Source organism: Petromyzon marinus, unplaced genomic scaffold (genome assembly GCF_048934315.1).
Source record: "Petromyzon marinus isolate PM22_M1 ecotype Great Lakes invasive population unplaced genomic scaffold, UKy_Petmar_22M1.pri1.0 PM_G_Scaffold_20, whole genome shotgun sequence".
Lineage (NCBI taxonomy): Eukaryota > Metazoa > Chordata > Hyperoartia > Petromyzontiformes > Petromyzontidae > Petromyzon > Petromyzon marinus.
The window spans coordinates 396,670-417,448 of record NW_027422762.1 but is presented as its reverse complement, the minus strand read 5'-3'; the positions used below and the strand labels follow the sequence as shown (position 1 = coordinate 417,448).

General features: G+C 52.6%; 1 protein-coding gene across 1 annotated transcript; it reads right to left on the bottom strand.

Moving 5' to 3' along the window:
- Nucleotides 1–437: 437 nt before the first annotated feature.
- Nucleotides 438–15,681, bottom strand: LOC142912389 (basal cell adhesion molecule-like). The gene is made up of 10 exons (XM_076060558.1): nucleotides 15,640–15,681; nucleotides 11,887–12,015; nucleotides 11,231–11,355; nucleotides 10,025–10,241; nucleotides 8,655–8,719; nucleotides 7,190–7,274; nucleotides 6,605–6,787; nucleotides 3,127–3,254; nucleotides 1,839–1,992; nucleotides 438–827 (listed from the first exon to the last, which is right to left on the bottom strand). Exons 2-10 carry the CDS (start codon nucleotides 11,945–11,947, stop codon nucleotides 535–537), a joined length of 1,311 nt encoding a protein of 436 aa, XP_075916673.1. The 5' UTR covers nucleotides 11,948–12,015; nucleotides 15,640–15,681; the 3' UTR covers nucleotides 438–534.
- Between the last annotated feature and the right edge of the window lie 5,098 nt (nucleotides 15,682–20,779).

The window sequence follows — 20,779 nt, the reverse complement described above, 5'->3', positions numbered from 1 at the left end:
TAGATCCGTGTTTAAACAAATAAGAGACACTGACCTTCAAAATGTCACGGTTAGATCCGTGTTTAAACAAATAAGAGACACTGACCTTCAAAATGTCACGGTTAGATTCGTGTTTAAACAAATAAGAGACACTTACCTTCAAAATGTCACGGTTAGATCCGTGTTTAAACAAATAAGAGACACTGATCTTGAAAATGTCACGGTTAGATTCGTGTTTAAACAAATAAGAGACACTGATCTACAAAATGTCAGTTAGATTCGTGTTTAAACAAATAAGAGACACTGATCTTCAAAATGTCATGGCTCGATCCGTGTTTGCGACCTGAGCTCAAAACACAAAAGACACAAGGTGATGATGATGGTGGTGATGATGGTGGTGGTGACGATGGTTGTGATGTTGACGACGGCGGTGTTGGCGCTGACGATAGCGATGGCGGCGGCGGCGCCGGTGGCGAGGAGCCTGCTTGCAGGCCTGCCTCACGGCTCCGTGTGTCTTGGAGGCAGCGGCAGGCCGTCAACACCGCTGCTGCCTCGTCAGTGACGACCGCACATCTCGGCCAGCGACCTGCGGCCGTGCCTGGTGGCCGCGCCCGTGGCCCTGTGCAGCGCCAGCGTGTGGCCACCGCCCTCCTCCTCCTCGCTCGCGACGAAGCCGACCGCGATCGCCGCCTCTCCTCCCGATCCCTCCTCTTCCGACTCTCCCGAGCAAACGTGATGAAGGGCCGAAATGATGACGACGAGGAGGGGGACGATCACGAAGATGATGGTGAGGATGATGATGATCCACGGTAGACCACGTCCCGACTCCTCCGCTTCCTCCGCTCCTCCTGCGAGTGGAGAGAGACGGTGTGGGCAGAGAGCGCGGAGAGAGAGCAGAGAGAGAGGAGAGAGTGGTGAGTGGAGAGAGATAGAGAGGAGAGAACGTGGAGAGTGGAGAGAGAGAGGACAGAGTGGAGACAGATAGAGAGGAGAGAGATAGAGAGGAGAGAACGTGGAGAGAGTGGAGAGAGAGAGAGAGAGGACAGAGTGGAGACAGATAGAGAGGAGAGAGATAGAGAGGAGAGAACGTGGAGAGAGGAGAGAGGAGAGAGAAAGGAAAGAGTGGAGACAGATAGAGAGGAGAGCGAGTGGAGAGAGAGAGAGTGGTGAGTGGAGAGAGAGAGTGGTGAGTGGAGACAGATAGAGAGGAGAGAGAGTGGAGAGAGAGTGGAGAGAGAGTGGTGAGTGGAGAGAGATAGAGAGGAGAGAGAGTGGAGAGAGAGTGGAGAGAGATAGAGGAGAGAGTGGTGAGTGGAGAGAGAGTGGTGAGTGGAGAGAGTGGAGAGAGAGTGGAGAGAGAGTGGTGAGTGGAGAGAGATAGAGAGGAGAGAGAGTGGAGAGAGAGTGGAGAGAGATAGAGGAGAGAATGGTGAGAAGAGAGAGAGTGGAGAGAGAGGACAGAGTGGAGAGAGACGGCGTGGGCAGAGAGCGTGGAGAGAGAGCAGAGAGAGGAGAGAACATAGAGAGTGGAGAGAGAGAGGACAGAGTGGAGACAGATAGAGAGGAGAGAGTGGAGAGAGTGGAGAGAGAGTGGTGAGTGGAGAGAGAGTAGAGAGAGAGTGGAGAGAGAGTGGAGAGAGTGGTGAGTGGAGAGAGAGTGGAGAGAGTGGAGAGAGTAGAGAGTGGAGAGAGTAGAGAGAGTGGAGAGAGAGTAGAGAGAGTGGAGAGAGAGTAGAGAGAGAGTGGAGAGTGTGGAGAGAGTGGAGAGAGAGAGTGGCGTCTCTGCTAGTGGTATGTGAGAGAGAGAGAGAGACTCAGCGTCATCGCTGAGTCTCTCTCTCTCCTGCCGCCCCGGTTACCTTCCACTGTGACCTTGACGGATCGCGACCTCACCAGGCCCGGCACGGAGGGCGGCGAGGTGACGCACCGGGAGCGGCCGTCGCCGCCGCTCCCCCCGGACGGCCTCGCGTGCCGCGGGGCCGGCGTGGCCCCGCCGGACACCGCCTCCCCGGCCTGAGGCACGCAGAGCGCCGGGAAGGCGACGGCCGTGAGGCTCCATGGAGCGTCGGGCGCTCTCTCTGCTACACCACCCCCCCCCCCCCCCCCCCGGAACGCTCACCGACACACGAACGCTCACCGACACGCGACGACGCGCCCACAGGCGGTGACGTCACCGCGGCGCTCGCGCCAGGCCGTGTGCACGTCGAGGCCACCACGTGAAGTGTCGAACGCCCGCGGGCAGGAGGTTCACGAGGCAGACCCAGCAGGTGCCACGGTGCCATGGGTCGACTGAGATGCCTGGCACGGTGCACCACCTGTACCCCCTACTGTGCCACTCACCTCATTCTCATCTTCGTAAATGTCACGCACCACCATCACCACCGTCACCACCGTCACCCCCACCGTCACCACCACCGTCACCACCACCGTCACCACCACCACCGTCACCACCACCGTCACCACCGCCGTCTTTGTCTCCCCCGTGCTAGCGATGTTTACTACAAGTACTCATTAGAGGTTGAGTAGACCTAAGGGAGGCCCAGGACCGGTTCAGATAATCGCTATCACTGCTGTTGGCTGTGAGCGGGAATCAAACTCAGGTGGTGGTGGTGGTGGTGGCACGGTAGTGGTGGCACGGTGGTTATGGTGGTGACACGGTGGTGGTGGTGGCACGCTGGTGGTGGTGGTGGCACGGTGGTGGTGGTGGCACGGTGGTGGTGGTGGTGGTGACGGTGGTGGTGGTGGTGGTGACGGTGGTGGTGGTGACGGTGGTGACGGTGGTGGTGGTGGCACGCTGGTGGTGGTGGCACGGTGGTGGTGGTGGTGACGGTGGTGGTGGTGGCACGCTGGTGGTGGTGGTGGCACGGTGGTGGTGGTGGCACGGTGGTGGTGGCACGGTGGTGGTGGTGGTGGTACGCTGGTGGTGGTGGTGGTGACGGTGGTGGTGGCACGGTGGTGGTGGTACGCTGGTGGTGGTGGTGACGGTGGTGGCACGGTGGTGGTGGCACGCTGGTGGTGGTGACGGTGGTGGTGGTGGCACGGTGGTGGTGGTGGTGGCACGGTGGTGGCACGGTGGTGGTGGCACGCTGGTGGTGGTAGTACGCTGGTGGTGGTGCTGGTGGTGATCGTGACGCAGCGACTGGGTACCTCTGCGCACTTGTAGTCGGGTATCCCGGACGACGAGGGCGTGACCTGGGTCGCCCCGGCCGTGACCTGGGTCGCCCCGGCCGTGACCTGGGTCGCCCCGGTGGGGCCAAGCCTCACGTCTTCCGGGTCTGGCGAGGAGGACAGACGACAACCCCCCGCTGAAATCTCGATTTGAAGCTTTCGTGACTGCAAGGATTCATCTCCTTTGGTTCTTTCGGTAAAGTCACCACCACGTAGAATGAGAATAAAATAATAAATTGATAAAATAAAATAACGCGATAAAATTCTCACGACGTTTCGGGCACGACACAAGCGGCCTTCGTCAGGTGAAGGGACGAGACTGTCTGGACTGATGCTCCTGTTGTTTGTGGAGTGACTCATGCAGCTGGAGCTCCAGCGCTGTCCTCCAGACAGTCTCGTCCCTTCACCTGACGAAGGCCGCTTGCGTCGTGGCCGAAACGTCGTGAGAATTTTCATCGCGTCATTTTATTTCATCGATTTATTATTTTCATTCTCATTCTACGCGGCGGCGGCGACTTTTACCGAAAGGACCGAAGAAGACGACCGCCCGCTCACTCGCGGCCAAGCGGCGCCGTCCGCTCTCGACTTCCCCCCGAGGAGCCGCCGGCGGAGGAATCCGCGGAGCCGCGGGGCTCTCGGCGTGTCCCAGACGTCCAAGTCGGGGTCGCCTCCACCTCGTCTCGCGGTGACGACGACGACGACGATACAACGAGGTGGAACGGGTGGCACGAGGTGGGATGGGGTGGAACGACGATACAACGAGGTGGAACAAGGTGGAACGACGATACGAGGTGGAACGGGGTGGACGGGGTGGAACGAGCCGTCGCGCCCACCCCCACCGGGATTCCCCCAACGCGCGACGCGCGAGAGGCGACGGTTCAGCGCGAGGAAAGTCGTCCCCAGGCGACGTGGGTTCGACGCCTGGGCCAGGGCATCTCTCCCGCCTCGTAGCAGCAACAACAACAACAAAACAACAACACAAGAACAACACAACAACAACACAACAACAACAAAACAATAACAACACAACAACAAAACAACAACAACTCAAATAGTACAACACGCCATTCCGTCCCGGGATGCCGCCTATTGTAGGTGCCACTGGTTCTTCACGTTCTGCAGCTATATATGCCACTGGTTCTTCACGTTCTGTAGATGTAGATGTCACTGGTTTTAAACGTTCTGCAGATGTAGATGCCACTGGTTCTTCACGTTCAGTAGATGTAGATGTCACTGGTTCTTCACGTTCTGCAGATGTAGATGCCACTGGTTCTTCACGTTCTGCAGATGTAGATGCCACTGGTTCTTCACGTTCTGTAGATGTAGATGCCACTGGTTCTTCACGTTCTGTAGATGTAGATGCCACTGGTTCTTCACGTTCTGCAGCTATAAATGCCACTGGTTCTTCACGTTCTGTAGATGTAGATGTCACTGGTTCTTCACGATCTGTAGATGTAGATGCCACTGGTTCTTCACGTTCTGTAGATGTAGATGTCACTGGTTCTTCACGTTCTGCAGATGTAAATGCCACTGGTTCTTCACGTTCTGTAGATGTAGATACCACTGGTTCTTCACGTTCTGTAGATGTAGATGCCACTGGTTCTTCACGTTCTACAGATGTAGATGCCACTGGTTCTTCACGTTCTGCAGATGTAGAAGCCACTGGTTCTTCACGTTCTGTAGATGTAGATGCCACTGGTTCTTCACGTTCTGTAGATGTAGATGCCACTGGTTCTTCACGTTCTGCAGCTATAGATGCCACTGGTTCTTCACGTTCTTTAGATGTAGATGTCACTGGTTCTTCACGTTCTGCAGATGTAGATGCCACTGGTTCTTCACGTTCAGTAGATGTAGATGTCACTGGTTCTTCACGTTCTGCAGATGTAGATGCCACTGGTTCTTCACGTTCTGTAGATGTAGATGCCACTGGTTCTTCACATTCTGCAGATGTAGATGCCACTGGTTCTTCACCTTCTTCAGATGTAGATACCACTGGTTCTTCACGTTCTGCAGATGTAGATGCCACTGGTTCTTCGTGTTCTGCAGATGTAGATGCCACTGGTTCTTCGCGTTCTGCAGATGTAGATGCCACTGGTTCTTCATGTTCTACAGGTGTAGATGCCACTGGTTCTTCACGTTCTACAGATGTAGATGCCACTGGTTCTTCACGTTCTGCAGATGTAGATGCCACTGGTTCTTCACGCTCTGCAGGTGTAGATGCCACTGGTTCTTCACGTTCTCCAGATGTAGATGCCACTGGTTCTTCATGTTCTGTAGATGCCACTGGATCTTCACTATCTGTAGATGTAGATGTCACTGGTTCTTCACGTTCTGCAGATGTAGAAGCCAGTGGTTTTTCACGTTCTGCAGATATAGATGTCACTGGTTTTTCACGTTCTGCAGGTGTAGATGCCACTGGTTGTTCACGTTCTGCAGATGTAGATGCCACTGGTTCTTCACGTTCGGCAGATGTAGATGTCACTGGTTCTACACGTTCTGCAGATGTAGATGCCACTGGTTCATCTTCTTTGGTTCTTTCGGTAAAGTCACGTAGAATGAGAATAAAATAATAAATTGATAAAATAAAATAACACAATAATATTCTCACGACGTTTCGGCCACAACACAAGCGGCCTTCATCAGGTGAAGGGAGCGAGACTGTCTGGTAGGACAGCGCTGGAGACACTGGTTCTTCAGCGCTGTCCTACCAGACAGTCTCGCTCCCTTCACCTGATGAAGGCCGCTTGTGTTGTGGCCGAAACGTCGTGAGAATATTATTGTGTTATTTTATTTTATCAATTTATTATTTTATTCTCATTCTACGTGACTTTACCGAAAGAACCAAAGAAGATGAATCATTGCAGTCACGAAAGCTTTAAATCGAAATGCCACTGGTTCTTCATGTTCTGCAAATGTAGATGCCACTGGTTCTTCACGTTCTTCAGATGTAGATGCCACTGGTTCTTCACGTTCTGCAGATGTAGATGCCTCTGGTTCTTCACGTTCTGTAGATGTAGATGCCACTGGTTCTTCACGTTCTGTAGATGTAGATGCCACTGGTCTTCACATTCTACAGATGTAGATGCCACTGATTCTTCACATTCTGCAGATGTAGATGCCTCTGGTTCTTCACGTTCTGTAGATGTAGATGCCACTGGTTGTTCATGTTCTACAGATGTAAAAGCCACCACCGCCATCTATTGCGTGGCGGTTGAACTTACAACTCTCGTTCCGAACAGGCAACTGGACTTACAAACAGGTTTGAGCGTCTCTCTGAACGTTCAAAAGTCAAATGTTCATAGGCAGTGGTAGTCTCTGTGTTTAATTTGACCTTAACCCAATAAGATGGTCCGTCAGGCATGTATTTTCTGTTGTGCACGTCACACACATTTGTCTGTTGTGCACGTCACACGCGTTCGTTGTGCACCGGCGTCTGCCTGGTGTCCCGTGTACTCACAATGCAGCCCCACGTGGATCGTCTCCGAGGCAAAGGCCTCGCTCCTGCCGCCCGGCATCGTGTAGTTCACCACGCAGCGGTACCCGGCTCCCACATCCCGCTCCTCCGGTTTGTAGCTCAGGACGGATGTCACGGCGAAGGTGCCGTTGGCCTCCGTCGCTACCGTCCGCGTCACTTTCACGTCTAGCCACGCGCACGCATGCAAAGACAAAGATCCCCCGTGTGGACTTCAACAGACCGTTGGGACAAGTGCTGTTAGCGAGTGGCAGCCCGGCACGACACGCGAGGGGGTGGGCGGCCAGCACCACGCCCCGCCAGCTTTGTCCCCGCGGCGCTAGCGATGTTTACTCACTGCACCACGTAATAGTGTACACAATGCAATACACGGCACTATAGCAGACGTATTCACCAACAGATACATTAACCGACAGATACATTCACCAGCAGATACATTCACCAGCAGATACACTAACCAACAGATATATTCACCAACAGATACATTAACCAACAGATACATTCACCAGCAGATATATTCACCGGCAGATACATTAACCAACAGATATATTCACCAGCAGATATACTTACCAGGTGATGGCAACAGGGGCAGGGAAGCCTTGTACCAGGTGATGTGGGGCTCTGGGTAAGCGTTGTGCACGAAACATTTACCAATCTGCACGAGAGGGAAACAGACCAACACACACAACAAAGAACCCCTGTATAGCCTTAACAGACTGTAGGGGCAAGTGCTGTTAGCGAGCACCTATAAAGGCCGGAACGGTACACGAGGGGGTGGGTGGCCAGCACCACGCCCGACCGCCTTTGTCTCCCTAGTGGCAATGTTTACACACCGCACCAGGTACTCATTTGAGGCTGAGTCGACCTAGGGGAGGTCCGGGACCGGTTCAGATAATCGTCACTGGTGTTGGCCGTGAGCGGGAATCGAACCCGGATCGCCAGGTTCATAGCGCAGCGCGCTAACCGCTACACTACCGCTCCTCACTCACACATAGACACTCACACAGAGACACACACAAACACTCACACACAGAGACACTCACACAGAGACACACAGACACTCACACACAGAGACACTCACACAGGGAGACACACACAGAGACACTCACACACAGAAACACACACAGACCAACACACACAACAAAGACAAAGAACCCATGTATAGCCTTAACAGACTGTAGGGGCAAGTGCTGTTAGCGAGCACCTATGAAGGCCAGAACGGCACACGAGGGGGTGGGTGGCCAGCACCAAGCCCGGTCGCCTTTGTCTCCCCGGTGCTGGCGATGTTTTTACGCACCGCACCAGGTATTTGAGGCCGAGTCGACCTAGGGGAGGCACAGGAACCGGTTCAGATCATCGTCACCGGTATTGGCCGTGAGCGGGAATCGAACCCGGGTTGCCAGGGTAGTAGCGTTGTCCACGTCGGGATCGAACCCACGACCTCCTGCGTACCAGGCGAGGTAGTCGACATCCCCCTAACCAAAACTAAACCACGTTTGAATCTACGCACGAATCGGTGGCGTCTACAGCACAGCTGTTGGCGTGCGGCCGTTTTCGCGAAGGGGACGCCGTGAAGGTAAAAAAAAAAACAACCCTTAAATGACCGTCAGCGGACGGTGCAACAGGAATTTGAAATAAAAAAATGTCAACGTATTCTAGATTTAAAGCTTTCGTGACTGCAAGGATCTCCATACTCTTTGGTTCTATTCGGTAAAGTCACCACGTAGGTAAAAAAGTAAAACAACAAAAAATCACGACGTTTCGGCCACAACACAAGCGGCCTTCATCAGGTGAAGGGATCAGGCTGTCTCGAGGACAGTGCTGGAGTGAAACACAGCCACGCTCAGACCGCGACCTTTAAGCGTGGCTGTGTTTCACTCCAGCACTGTCCTCGAGACAGCCTGATCCCTTCACCTGACGAAGGCCGCTTGTGTTGTGGCCGAAACGTCGTGATTTTTGTTGTTTTATTTTTTACCTACGTGGTGACTTTACCGAATAGAACCAAAGAGAATGTCAACGTAGGCCAAGGGCTCACCTCGTGGCGCTGTCCGTTGAGCAGCACGGGCCGCTTGCTCGCCGTCACGGCCACCGTGGGGGCCGCTGGAAGGGAAGCGAGGGGAGGGGCCGTCCCGTGCGTCAATTTGTCGCGGGGCCGTCATCGGCCACTTGCTCCTGAGTCCGACCTCACTCCGAAATATGGCCGGGTAGTGCGTCATGTATAGTAGCAGCAGTGTGCACGCCGTGCAACGCGTGTGGAATCGACGGGAGTGAAGTTGGACTTACGGGCAAAATAGACTAACGAACGTGGACCCTCTGGATCCCGGCTTGTTCGTATGTGGGTAACGTTCGTAAGAAGTAACGTCGGTAAGTAGTAGAGACCACGCAAAAATATTCGCGAGTGAGTCACTGTGGTAACGTTCGTAAGTAGAGGCGTCACGCAGTAACGTTCGTAAGCAGGGGAGCCCTCGTAATGTCCACTAAGGAGTCTCCGTAGCAACGTCCGTAAGTAAGGGGAGCCCTCGTAATGTCCACTAAGGAGTCTCCGTAGCAACGTCCGTAAGTAAGGGGAGTCCTCGTAATGTCCACTAAGGAGTCTCCGTAGCAACGTCCGTAAGTAAGGGGAGTCCTCGTAATGTCCACTAAGGAGTCTCCGTAGCAACGTCCGTAAGTAAGGGGAGTCCTCGTAATGTCCACTAAGGAGTCTCCGTAGCAACGTCCGTAAGTAAGGGGAGTCCTCGTAATGTCCACTAAGGAGTCTCCGTAGCAATGTCCGTAAGTAAGGGGAGTCCTCGTAATGTCCACTAAGGAGTCTCCGTAGCAACGTCCGTAAGAAAGGGGAGTCCTTGTAATGTCCACTAAGAGGTCTCCGTAGCAACATCCGTAAGTAAGGGGAGTCCTCGCAATGTCCACTAAGGAGTCTCCGTAGCAACGTCCGTAAGAAAGGGGAGTCCTTGTAATGTCCACTAAGAGGTCTCCGTAGCAACATCCGTAAGTAAGGGGAGTCCTCGCAATGTCCACTAAGGAGTCTCCGTAGCAACGTCCGTAAGTAAGGGGAGTCCTCGCAATGTCTACTAAGGAGTCTCCGTAGCAACGTCCGTAAGTAAGGGGAGTCCTCGTAATATCCACTAAGGAGTCTCCGTAGCAACGTCCGTAAGTAAGGGGAGTCCTCGTAATATCCACTAAGGAGTCTCCGTAGCAATGTCCGTAAGGGGAGTCCTCGTAATGTCCACTAAGGAGTCTCCGTAGCAACGTCCGTAAGTAAGGGGGGTCCTCGTAATGTCCACTAAGGAGTCTCCGTAGCAACGTCCGTAAGTAAGGGGGGTCCACGTCGTAGGGGACGTCCCCCCCCCCCCCCCCACTGCGCGTCATTCTAAAGAGAGTAGCCCCGACCGTGAGCTCGCTTACAAAACAGCCGCACTCTTGTGGTCGCCTCTGCCACGCCGGCCCGCCCCGCAAACACCTGGCAGATGAAGTCTCGCTCATCCGCGACCACCGTCGCGTCCAGCGCCAGGGCGGAATCGTCACGTTGGGCATCAATGCGGTCCGTGTAGCCGGTGTCCCCGTCGGCCACGAAGCGACGTAAGTCGCGGTACGATATCCTCACTCGCGAAGTTGTCGAAATCTGCGCCGGGGGGGGTTTTGGCGACGGCGGTCGGGCGGATGACAGCGTGGTGAGTCTATGGGTAGCAGTGGTGAGTCTATGGGTGGTGGTGAGTCTATGGGTGGCAGTGCTGAGTCTATGGGTAGTGTTGAGTCTATGGGTGGCAGTGTTGAGTCTATGGGCAGCAGTGTTGAGTCTATGGGTGGCAGTGCTGAGTCTATGGGTAGCAGTGTTGAGTCTATGGGTAGCAGTGTTGAGTCTATGGGTAGCAGTGTTGAGTCTATGGGTGGCAGTGTTGAGTCTATGGGCAGCAGTGTTGAGTTTACGGGCAGTGTTGAGTCTATGGGTAGCAGTGCTGAGTCTATGGGTGGCAGTGTTGAGTCTATGGGTAGCAGTGTTGAGTCTATGGGTGGCAGTGTTGAGTCTATGGGTGGCAGTGTTGAGTCTATGGGTGGCAGTGTTGAGTCTATGGGCAGCAGTGTTGAGTTTACGGGCAGTGTTGAGTCTATGGGTAGCAGTGCTGAGTCTATGGGTGGCAGTGTTGAGTCTACGGGCAGTGTTGAGTCTATGGGTAGCAGTGCTGAGTCTATGGTGCAGTGTTGAGTCTATGGTGCGGTGTTGAGTCTATGGGCAGTGTTGAGTCTATGGTGCAGTGTTGAGTCAATGGTGCAGTGTTGAGTCTATGGTGCAGTGTTGAGTCTATGGGCAGTGTTGAGTCTATGGTGCAGTGTTGAGTCTATGGGCAGTGTTGAGTTTACGGTGCAGTGTTGAGTCTATGGTGCAGTGTTGAGTCTATGGTACAGTGTTGAGTCTATGGTGCAGTGTTGAGTCTATGGGTAGCAGTGTTGAGTCTATGGGTGGCAGTGTTGTGTCTATGGGTAGCAGTGCTGAGTCTATGGGTAGCAGTGCTGAGTCTATGGGTAGCAGTGCTGAGTCTTTTGCTCACCGTACGTATCTGCCCGTGACAAGTGGCGGTGTGCGGGGGGGTGGGTGGGGGTGGCGGTACTCACGATGAACCACTGGGTGACCACGCCGCTAGCCACGGAGACGTTGTACGTGCAGGGGACCACCAGAGGACGTCCCAGTTCCACCTCGACCAGCGGCCTCACGGAGATGGAGATCGCCGCATGGCCACCTGCCACGATCACCGCACGCAGACTCCTAGTGTAGTGTATAGTGTATAGTAGTGTAGTGTATAATGTAGTGTATAGTGTAGTGTATAGTGTAGTGTACAGTGTAGTGTATAGTGTAGTGTATAGTGTAGTGTACAGTGTAGTGTGCAGTGTATAGTGTAGTGTATAGTGTAGTGTACAGTGTAGTGTACAGTGTAGTGTATAGTGTAGTGTATAGTGTAGTGTACAGTGTAGTGTATAGTGTAGTGTATAGTGTAGTGTATAGTAGTGTAGTGTATAGTAGTGTAGTGTATAGTGTAGTGTGTAGTAGTGTAGTGTATAGTAGTGTAGTGTATAGTGTAGTGTATAGTGTAGTGTATAGTAGTGTAGTGTATAGTAGTGTAGTGTATAGTGTAGTGTATAATGTATAGTAGTGTAGTGTATAGTGTAGTGTATAGTGTAGTGTATAGTAGTGTAGTGTATAGTGTAGTATACAGTAGCGATGCCCCCGCTGTGTGCTGCGGTGTGACGACGTACACGATGGCGATCATCACCTTGCAAGGAGGAGAAGGAGGAGAGGAGGAGGAGCAGCACCACCAGACACCGTGGCAACATTTTGTCGGCACCGTCCTCGCCGCAGATTGTGGAGCCGTCAAACCACCGTGGCCTTCCCGTCGCTAGTCCTAGTGTAAGTATTAAACGCGACGCATTTCACGATACCCGTCGAGCGGTCCTCCACTCACGACGGAGATGCGTTACGACGACCCTCACCGCAGGTCTAAAATATCGTTAAGTCTAAGATGGCCCTAGCCTACCCGGGAGTCTTAAAGAATGGTGATAATTTAGCAAAACAGAGTAATTTACAGTACCGTACTGTGTAAACTATATACTGTATGTATTTATTAATTACAATACTGCATTGCACAGTAAAATGTAAAGTAAAAAAACAAGGTAAATTCTTAGCCTACCTATGTGAACTGCAATTTAATAGAAAGTTTCTTCAGGAAACAAACCTATCCGCTGTAAAAACTTTTAACGCGCATTTAACGTACAGTATCGTGCTAACCCTAACATGAAATCGCTAAACCTACGTACCGTACTCTACGTACCGTACTCTACGTACCGTACTCTACGTACCGTACTGTACGTACCGTACTCTACGTACCGTACTCTACGTACCGTACTCCACGTACCGTACTCCACGTACCGTACTGTACGTACCGTACTCTACGTACAGTACTCTACGTACCGTACTCCACGTACCGCACTCCACGTACCGTACTCTACGTACCGTACTCTACGTACCGTACTCCACGTACCGTACTCTACGTACCGTACTCCACGTACCGTACGGTACGTACCGTACTCCACGTACCGTACTCTACGTACTGTACTCTACGTACCGTACTCTACGTACCGTACTCTACGTACCGTACTCTACGTACCGTACTCTACGTACCGTACTCCACGTACCGTACTCTACGTACAGTACTCTACGTACCGTACTCTACGTACTGTACTCTACGTACCGTACTCTACGTACAGTACTCTACGTACCGTACTCTACGTACCGTACTCTACGTACCGTACTGTATGTACCGTACTCTACGTACAGTACTCTACGTACCGTACTCTACGTACCGTACTCCATGTACCGTACTCCACGTACAGTACTCTACGTACCGTACTCTACGTACCGTACTCCACGTACCGTACTCTACGTACTGTACACACACTGAACGTATCGTAACGTATCGTATTGTGCTGCACTCGCCAAGATTCGTACCTCGTAGTACGCTGCTGCGTTTGCCTGCCGCGCGAAGGTCAAAAAATAAAATGAAAAAAAATATCTTCTTTGGTTCTTTCGGTAAAGTCACCGCCACGTAGAATGAGAATAAAATAATAAATTGTTATAACCTGTCGTCCCGACAGGTTTGTTCCTTTCACCTGAAGAAGGCCACTTGTGTTGTGGCCGAAACGTCGTGAGAATTTAATCGTGTTAATTTATTACTTTATTCTCATTCTACGCGGTGGTGACTTTACCGAAAGAACCAAAGAGGATGAACTCTCGCGGTCACGAAAGCTTTAAATTGAAACGCAAAAAAAAGTAATAAAAGTAAATCACGACGTTTGACGGAAGCAACGCGAAGTGTGGTTCCATCGCTGGGGAGCAAATGGGCCGGCGGTCCCCTCTCGTCACACCCCCCCCCACGAACTCACACACGCCCCACTAGACACCCACACACACGCCCCACTAAACACCCACACACACGCCCAACTAGACACCCACACGCACGCCCCACTAAACACCCACACGCACGCCCCACTAAACACCCGCACGCACGCCCCACTAAACACCCACACGCACGCCCCACTAAACACCCGCACGCACGCCCCACTAAACACCCGCACGCACGCCCCACTAAACACCCGCACGCACGCCCCACTAGACACCCACACGCACGCCCCACTAAACACCCACACGCACGCCCCACTAAACACCCGCACGCACGCCCCACTAAACACCCACACGCACGCCCCACTAAACACCCGCACGCACGCCCCACTAAACACCCGCACGCACGCCCCACTAAACACCCACACGCACGCCCCACTAAACACCCGCACGCACGCCCCACTAGACACCCACACGCACGCCCCACTAAACACCCACACGCACGCCCCACTAAACACCCGCACGCACGCCCCACTAAACACCCACACGCACGCCCCACTAAACACCCGCACGCACGCCCCACTAAACACCCGCACGCACCCCCGTAGGGTCTCGAGGAGGGATCTACCTGGCACGGTGGGTCTTCACCCGAGGGCCCCCGCTAGCGGGGACGTCCCGCGGTTTCCCCGGACCGGGAAATTGGCCGAGCCCCTCCCAGACCGGATTAAACGGCGGGCCCCCCCTAAAAGGGGGCATAGAGCTTGACAGGACCGGCGGCGACGAAGCCCGCGCGGCACGGGGGACGGTGCCCCCGAGGCGAGCTCCCTGCGGCAGGGCGCACGGCGGCGTGGGAGGGAACAGCCCCTAGGCGGACAGGAGGAGGATCTGAGAGAGCGAGGGACCGAGGGGATTGTCGACGAGTCGGCGGCGGCGGGGGAACGCAGAGCGTTCAAAACGTCCGCGGGAAGGATTCGAGCGGACGCGCGGGATGACGTCACGTGACACGGGGATTGACGGGCTTTGAGAACGTAATGGGGGGAAGGAAATTGGGATCGGCGTTCTTCTGGAGCGGCGAGAGAGAAGACCGGCCGCCCTCGGCGGTCCGCGGCGGACGCCCCTGGGGCCGGGTTCGGCCGACAACGACCGCCCGGAGAAAAGTCTCCGAGGCGAGCGTCTTCCCCCCCAACAACGCCCCTCCCGCCGCCGCGCAGCTGGAAAGACGAGCGAGCACGGGCGGCCGATCCGGGCCCAGTTCGCGGCGAGCCCCGGCCGGGGGGACGGTCGCTCTCCGCCGAGGGGAGGCGGCAAGAGGTCAGGGTGCGGTCCGCAGGGAGCTGGCTGGAGGGGAGGCCCGCAAGCCAAGGGGTCGCCATTCATGCCGGGAGTAAAAACCTTGGCGCCGGACTGGCCGGCCGACGCGTTGCGTGTGAAGAGGGCTCAAAGGAGCGGTGGGACAGCGATCGGCGTCACCGCTGTGTGTGTGGGTGACTCCGATCAGTGCGGGTACCGCGTGATCCCACGTACTAAATAAATAATTAAATAGACGACCGCTCCCGCGCAGAGATTAATTGATTGATTCCGGGCGCCGGGCGGCTTGTTTTGTACGACGGCTTAGTGAAATAATTAATTGGTTCATTCATACCAGCTGCGAGCGGGCGATTTAAACATCACGTTTAAACATATTTAAACGACATGACGTCACATTTAAACAACGTCATCACATTTAAACAACGACATGACGTCAACCGCGCGGTTAGGACGCGCGCCAAATTAACCCCTAGGCTTCCGTCAAACGGCACAAAAAAAACTAAAAAATTACTGTGTCGTAGAATCTTTTGTTCTGTTCAATTTATTTCAAAGCCGTCGTATGATGAGACGAAGAAGCAATTTGTAAGTATCACGGTATAATAATTATTATTTTACGCGGCATATCTCACAAAAACTCGTGGTCAAACTCGATTATTTCGTGAAAGTCCACGTAGAAACGAGAAAATAATACATTAAATAATGGCAACACGACGTTTCGATCATGATCAGGTTTAAATGAAAGAGAAAACGAACCTAGTAAAGTTAATAATATTATTCAATAAAACACACACAGAGACGTCTCACACAACAGTCAACACCCTACCTGGTTGATTGACGTTGGGAGACCACGCCCACACACGTGATCGTCTAACTCGGTCGATTCCCACGTATTCACAGTAAGAATCGATTAATGAAGGTTCATTTTAGACCACTGTTGAGTCCCATGTTATCACAACGGAAATCGATTTCATTAGCCTAATCCACTATAAATCGATTCCCATGTTATACCAAAGGAAATCGACTCCATACATCCATAACTCTACTATAATCGATTCCTAATTGCATCCCATTGGGAATCGACGCGTGTATATTTAATCGAACGTTAAATCGATTTTCTCTGCACGTGACTTGGCGTGTTGTGAATGGCGATGCGGAAACTCTTCGTCCTCCACCTCGTCACGTGGTGCAGCAGCCACGGTGAGCCGAGCCAATCGATACATCGGTGGAACGGTGGTGCAGTGATTAGCGCACTGTGTGTGTGGGGAGCGGTGGTGCAGTGGTTAGCGCACTGTGTGAGTGGTGTGTCTGTGTGTTGTGTGTGTGTGGTGTGTGTGTGTGGTGTGTCTGTGTGTGGTGTGTGTGTGTGGTGTGTGTGGTGTGTCTGTGTGTGGTGTGTGTGTGTGTGATGTGTGTGTGGTGTGTGTGGTGTGTGTGTAGTGTGTGTGTGGTGTGTGTGTGACTGTGTGTGTGGTGTGTCTGTGTGTTGTGTGTGTGTGGTGTGTCTGTGTGTGGTGTGTGTGTGGTGTGTGTGTCTGTGTGTGGAGTGTGTGGTGTGTCTGTGTGTGGTGTGTCTGTGTGTGGTGTGTGTGTGTGGTGTGTGTGGTGTGTCTGTTTGCGGTGTGTCTGTGTGTGGTGTGTCTGTGTGTGGTGTGTGTGTGGTGTGTGTGGTGTGTCTGTGTGTGGTGTGTGTGTGTGTGGTGTGTCGTGTGTCTGTGTGTGGTGTGTGTGGTGTGTCTGTGTGTGGTGTGTCTATGTGTGGTGTGTCTGTGTGTGGTGTGTCTGTGTGTGGTGTGTCTGTGTGTGGTGTGTCTATGTGTGGTGTGTCTGTGTGTGGTGTGTCTGTGTGTGGTGTGTCTGTGTGTGGTGTGTGTGGTGTATCTGGTGTGGTGTATCTGGTGTGGTGTGTGGCGTGTGTGGGGTGTCTGTGTGTGGTGTGTGTGTGGTGTGTGTGGTGTGTCTGTGTGTGGTGTGTCTGTGTGTGGTGTGTGTGGTGTGTCTGTGTGTGGTGTGTCTATGTGTGGTGTGTCTGTGTGTGGTGTGTCTGTGTGTGTGTCTGTGTGTGGTGTGTGTGGTGTGTCTGTGTGTGGTGTGTGGTGTATCTGGTGTGGTGTGTGGCGTGTGTGGTGTGTCTGTGTGTGGTGTGTCTGTATGTGGTGTGTCTGTGTGTGATGTGTGGTGTGTCTGTATGTGGTGTGTGGTGTGTGTGGTGTTTGTGTGTGTGGTGTGTCTATGTGTGGTGTGTGGTGTTTGTGTGTGTGGTGTGTCTGTGTGTGGTGTGTGTGGTGTTTGTGTGTGTGGGGTGTGACTGTGTGTGTGTGGTGTGTGTGTGGTGTGTGTGGTGTGTGTGACTCTGTGTGTGTGGTGGGTGTGGTGTATCTGGTGTGGTGTGTGGCGTGTGTGGTGTGTCTGTGTGTGGTGTGTGTGTGGTGTGTGTGGTGTGTCTGTGTGTGGTGTGTCTGTGTGTGGTGTATGTGGTGTGTCTGTGTGTGGTGTGTCTATGTGTGGTGTGTCTGTGTGTGGTGTGTCTGTGTGTGTGTCTGTGTGTGGTGTGTGTGGTGTGTCTGTGCCTGTGTGTGGTGTGTCTGTGTGTGGTGTGTCTGTGTGTGTGTCTGTGTGTGGTGTGTGTGGTGTGTCTGTGTGTGGTGTGTGGTGTATCTGGTGTGGTGTGTGGCGTGTGTGGTGTGTCTGTGTGTGGTGTGTCTGTATGTGGTGTGTCTGTGTGTAGTGGGGAGCGATAGTGTAGCGGTTAGCGCGCTGCGCTATGAACCTGGCGACCCGGGTTCGATTCCCGCTCACGGCCAACACCAGTGACGATTATCTGAACCGGTCCCGGGCCTCCCCTAGGTCGACTCAGCCTCAAATGAGTACCTGGCGCGGTGTGTAAACATTGCCACTAGGGAGACAAAGGCGGTCGGGCGTGGTGCTGGCCACCCACCCCCTCGTGTACCGTTCCGGCCTTCATAGGTGCTCGCTAACAGCACTTGCCCCTACAGTCTGTTAAGGCTATATGGGGGATCTTTGGATCTTTGTGGTGTGTGCGACTGTGTGGTGTGTCTGTGTGTGTGACTGTGTGTGTTGGTGTGTGTGTCTGTGTGGTGTGGTGTGTGGTGTTTGTGTGTGTGACTGTGTGTGTGGTGTGTGTGACTGTGTGTGACTGTGTGTGTGGTGTGTGTGACTGTGTGTGTGGTGTGTGTGACTGTGTGTGTGGTGTGTGTGACTGTGTGTGTGGTGTGTGTGACTGTGTGTGTGGTGTGTGTGACTGTGTGTGTGGTGTGTGTGACTGTGGTGTGTCTGTGTGTGACTGTGTGGTGTGCTTGTGTGTGGTGTGCTTGTGTGTGGTGTGTGTGGTGTGTCTGTGTGTGGTGTGTGTGGTGTATCTGGTGTGGTGTATCTGGTGTGGTGTGTGGCGTGTGTGGTGTGTCTGTGTGTGGTGTGTGTGTGGTGTGTCTGCGTGTGGTGTGTGGTGTGTCTGTGTGTGGTGTGTCTGTGTGTGTGTCTGTGTGTGGTGTGTGTGGTGTGTGGTGTATCTGGTGTGGTGTGTGGCGTGTGTGGTGTGTCTGTGTGTGGTGTGTCTGTATGTGGTGTGTCTGTGTGTGATGTGTGGTGTGTCTGTATGTGGTGTGTGGTGTGTGTGGTGTTTGTGTGTGTGGTGTGTCTATGTGTGGTGTGTGGTGTTTGTGTGTGTGGTGTGTCTGTGTGTGGTGTGTGTGGTGTTTGTGTGTGTGGTGTGTGACTGTGTGTGTGACTGTGTGTGTGTGGTGTGTGTGGTGTGTGTGGTGTGTGTGACTCTGTGTGTGTGGTGTGTGCGACTGTGTGGTGTGTCTGTGTGTGTGACTGTGTGTGTTGGTGTGTGTGGTGTGTCTGTGTGGTGTGTGTGGTGTTTGTGTGTGTGGTGTGTGTGACTGTGTGTGTGGTGTGTGTGACTGTGGTGTGTCTGTGTGTGACTGTGTGGTGTGCTTGTGTGTGGTGTGTGTCTGTGACTGTGTATGTGTAGTGTATGTGGTGTGTGACTGTGTGGTGTGACTGTGTGTGTTCTTCTCAGCCCCTCCTCACAATTCACACGTGCATTAACGTTAATGGAAGTCAGCTTGAACTATTTGTTAAAATAAATTAAATTACCCCGATGTGATTTGTTAAAATAAATATCACCCTGTATATTTCATTTCAGGCAGTGTTATTGACTGTTTATTTTTTGTAAACGTTTAGAAGGTTGGTTTATAAAGGGTAGCGCTCAAAGCCTTACAGAAACCAATGAAAATATATATTTTCTAAAATAAAATATTTAAAGTGACTGAAACATATTCTTGGTTCTTAATTACTTTCATCCAACTTGTTTTCCATTTGTAGGAGTTCTCAAAGTGAAGAAAGGAAGCATGTCCCTTCCCATCGACGACCTTTCAAAACACATTTATCGCCTTGGCCGGTTTGTAAATTGCCCATCAAATTTACAGCCACTGATACAGGATCTGGCCAAAGCTGGATTTGTTTTTACACCAGAAAGGAAGACAAGGTTGAATGCTTCTCCTGCAAAGGAGTGATCGGTAATTGGAAGCCAGGTGACTCGGCTTAAAGGTCGCGATCTGAGCGTGGCTGTGTTCGCTCCAGCGCTGTCCTCCAGACAGGTCTCGTCCCTTCACCTGATGAAGGCCACTTGTGTTGTGGCCGAAACGTCGTGAGAATTATTTTATTCTCATTCTACGTGGTGGTGACTTTACCGAAAGAACCAAAGAAGATGAATCCTTGCAGTCACGAAAGCTTCAAATCGAAATTTGCAGAGTTTTACAAATTGTACGTTTGCTCGGTCACTGGCACAAGCTGCAAATGCTCAGACCTCCGGCGGAGCATCTGCACCGAGACATATTGCGGCGGCTACCAACGATGCATCCGAAATCACCCGTCATTATCATCAATCTCTGCCAACCTCCGATTGCCACGAACGAACCGCCTATGCAAAACGCTCCGACTTCCCTGCCGCACGTGAAGGAAGGGGCACCGTCCAACTGGGAGATGCGCGTCGAAGCAAACCGGCCGCTCTCATTCTCCACGTGGCCAGAAGTCATCTCCCGTTCGGCCTGAGGACTTAGCACGCGCCGGACTGTACTACGTGGGTCCCGGCGACCGGGTGGTCCTGCCTCTGTTGTTCCGGCGAAATGTCTCACTGGGAGGAGGGAGGGAGATGTTCTATATTTGAAGCTTTCGTGACTGCAAGGATCCATACTCTTTGGTTCTATTCGGTAAAGTCACCACGTAGGTATTTTTTTACCTACGTGACTTTACCGAATAGAACCAAAGAGTAAGGAGGGGGATGTCCCTGTGAAGGAGCACGAGCGACATTTCTCAACCGGCGCTTTCGCGACGGGCAGCAGCAACGCCGGTGACGTCCAACTCGCTCAGGCCCAGGTGGGTGTTGCTAAATGGTCTCGTGCGTGTGCGTCTCAATTGTTGAATTTTTTGCCCATAACCGTGTTCTCTGCGTTGTAAGATGCACTATCTTTCCTGTGCTTGAAAGCAATAAAATAAAATAATAAATTGATAAAATAAAATAACACAATAAAATTCTCACGACGTTTCCGGCCACGACACAAGTGGCCTTCATCAGGTGAAGGGACGAGACTGTCTGGAGGACAGCGCTGGAGCTCCAGCTGCATGAGTCACTCCACAAACTACAGGAGCATCAGTCCAGACAGTCTCGTCTCTTCACCTGTAGAAGGCCGCTTGTGTTGTGGCCGAAACGTCGCGAGAATTTTATTGTGTTATTTTTTATTATTTTATTATTTTATTCTCATTCTACGTGGTGGTGACTTTACCGAAAGAACCAAAGAAGATGAATCCTTGCAGTCACGAAAGCTTTAAATCGACAATTAAAAGCAGTAAGTTGAGGGTGAATTTTATAATTAGGTATGTGGCCTTTATTGCTGCCATGGCCACTTTAATGACGTGTAACCAGATTTCAATAGCTTTAT

Bases quoted from the DNA above. Each gene is read 5' to 3' on its own strand.
- LOC142912389 (XM_076060558.1), bottom strand. From the start codon at position 11,947: ATGTTGCCACGGTGTCTGGTGGTGCTGCTCCTCCTCCTCTCCTCCTTC. The intron at 6,788-7,189 runs GTAAGTATATCT...GCGCGTGGCTAG, and splicing joins GCCCCTGTTGCCATCACCTG to ACGTGAAAGTGACGCGGACG. The intron at 1,993-3,126 runs GTACCCAGTCGC...TGCGTGCCTCAG, and splicing joins CCGACTACAAGTGCGCAGAG to GCCGGGGAGGCGGTGTCCGG.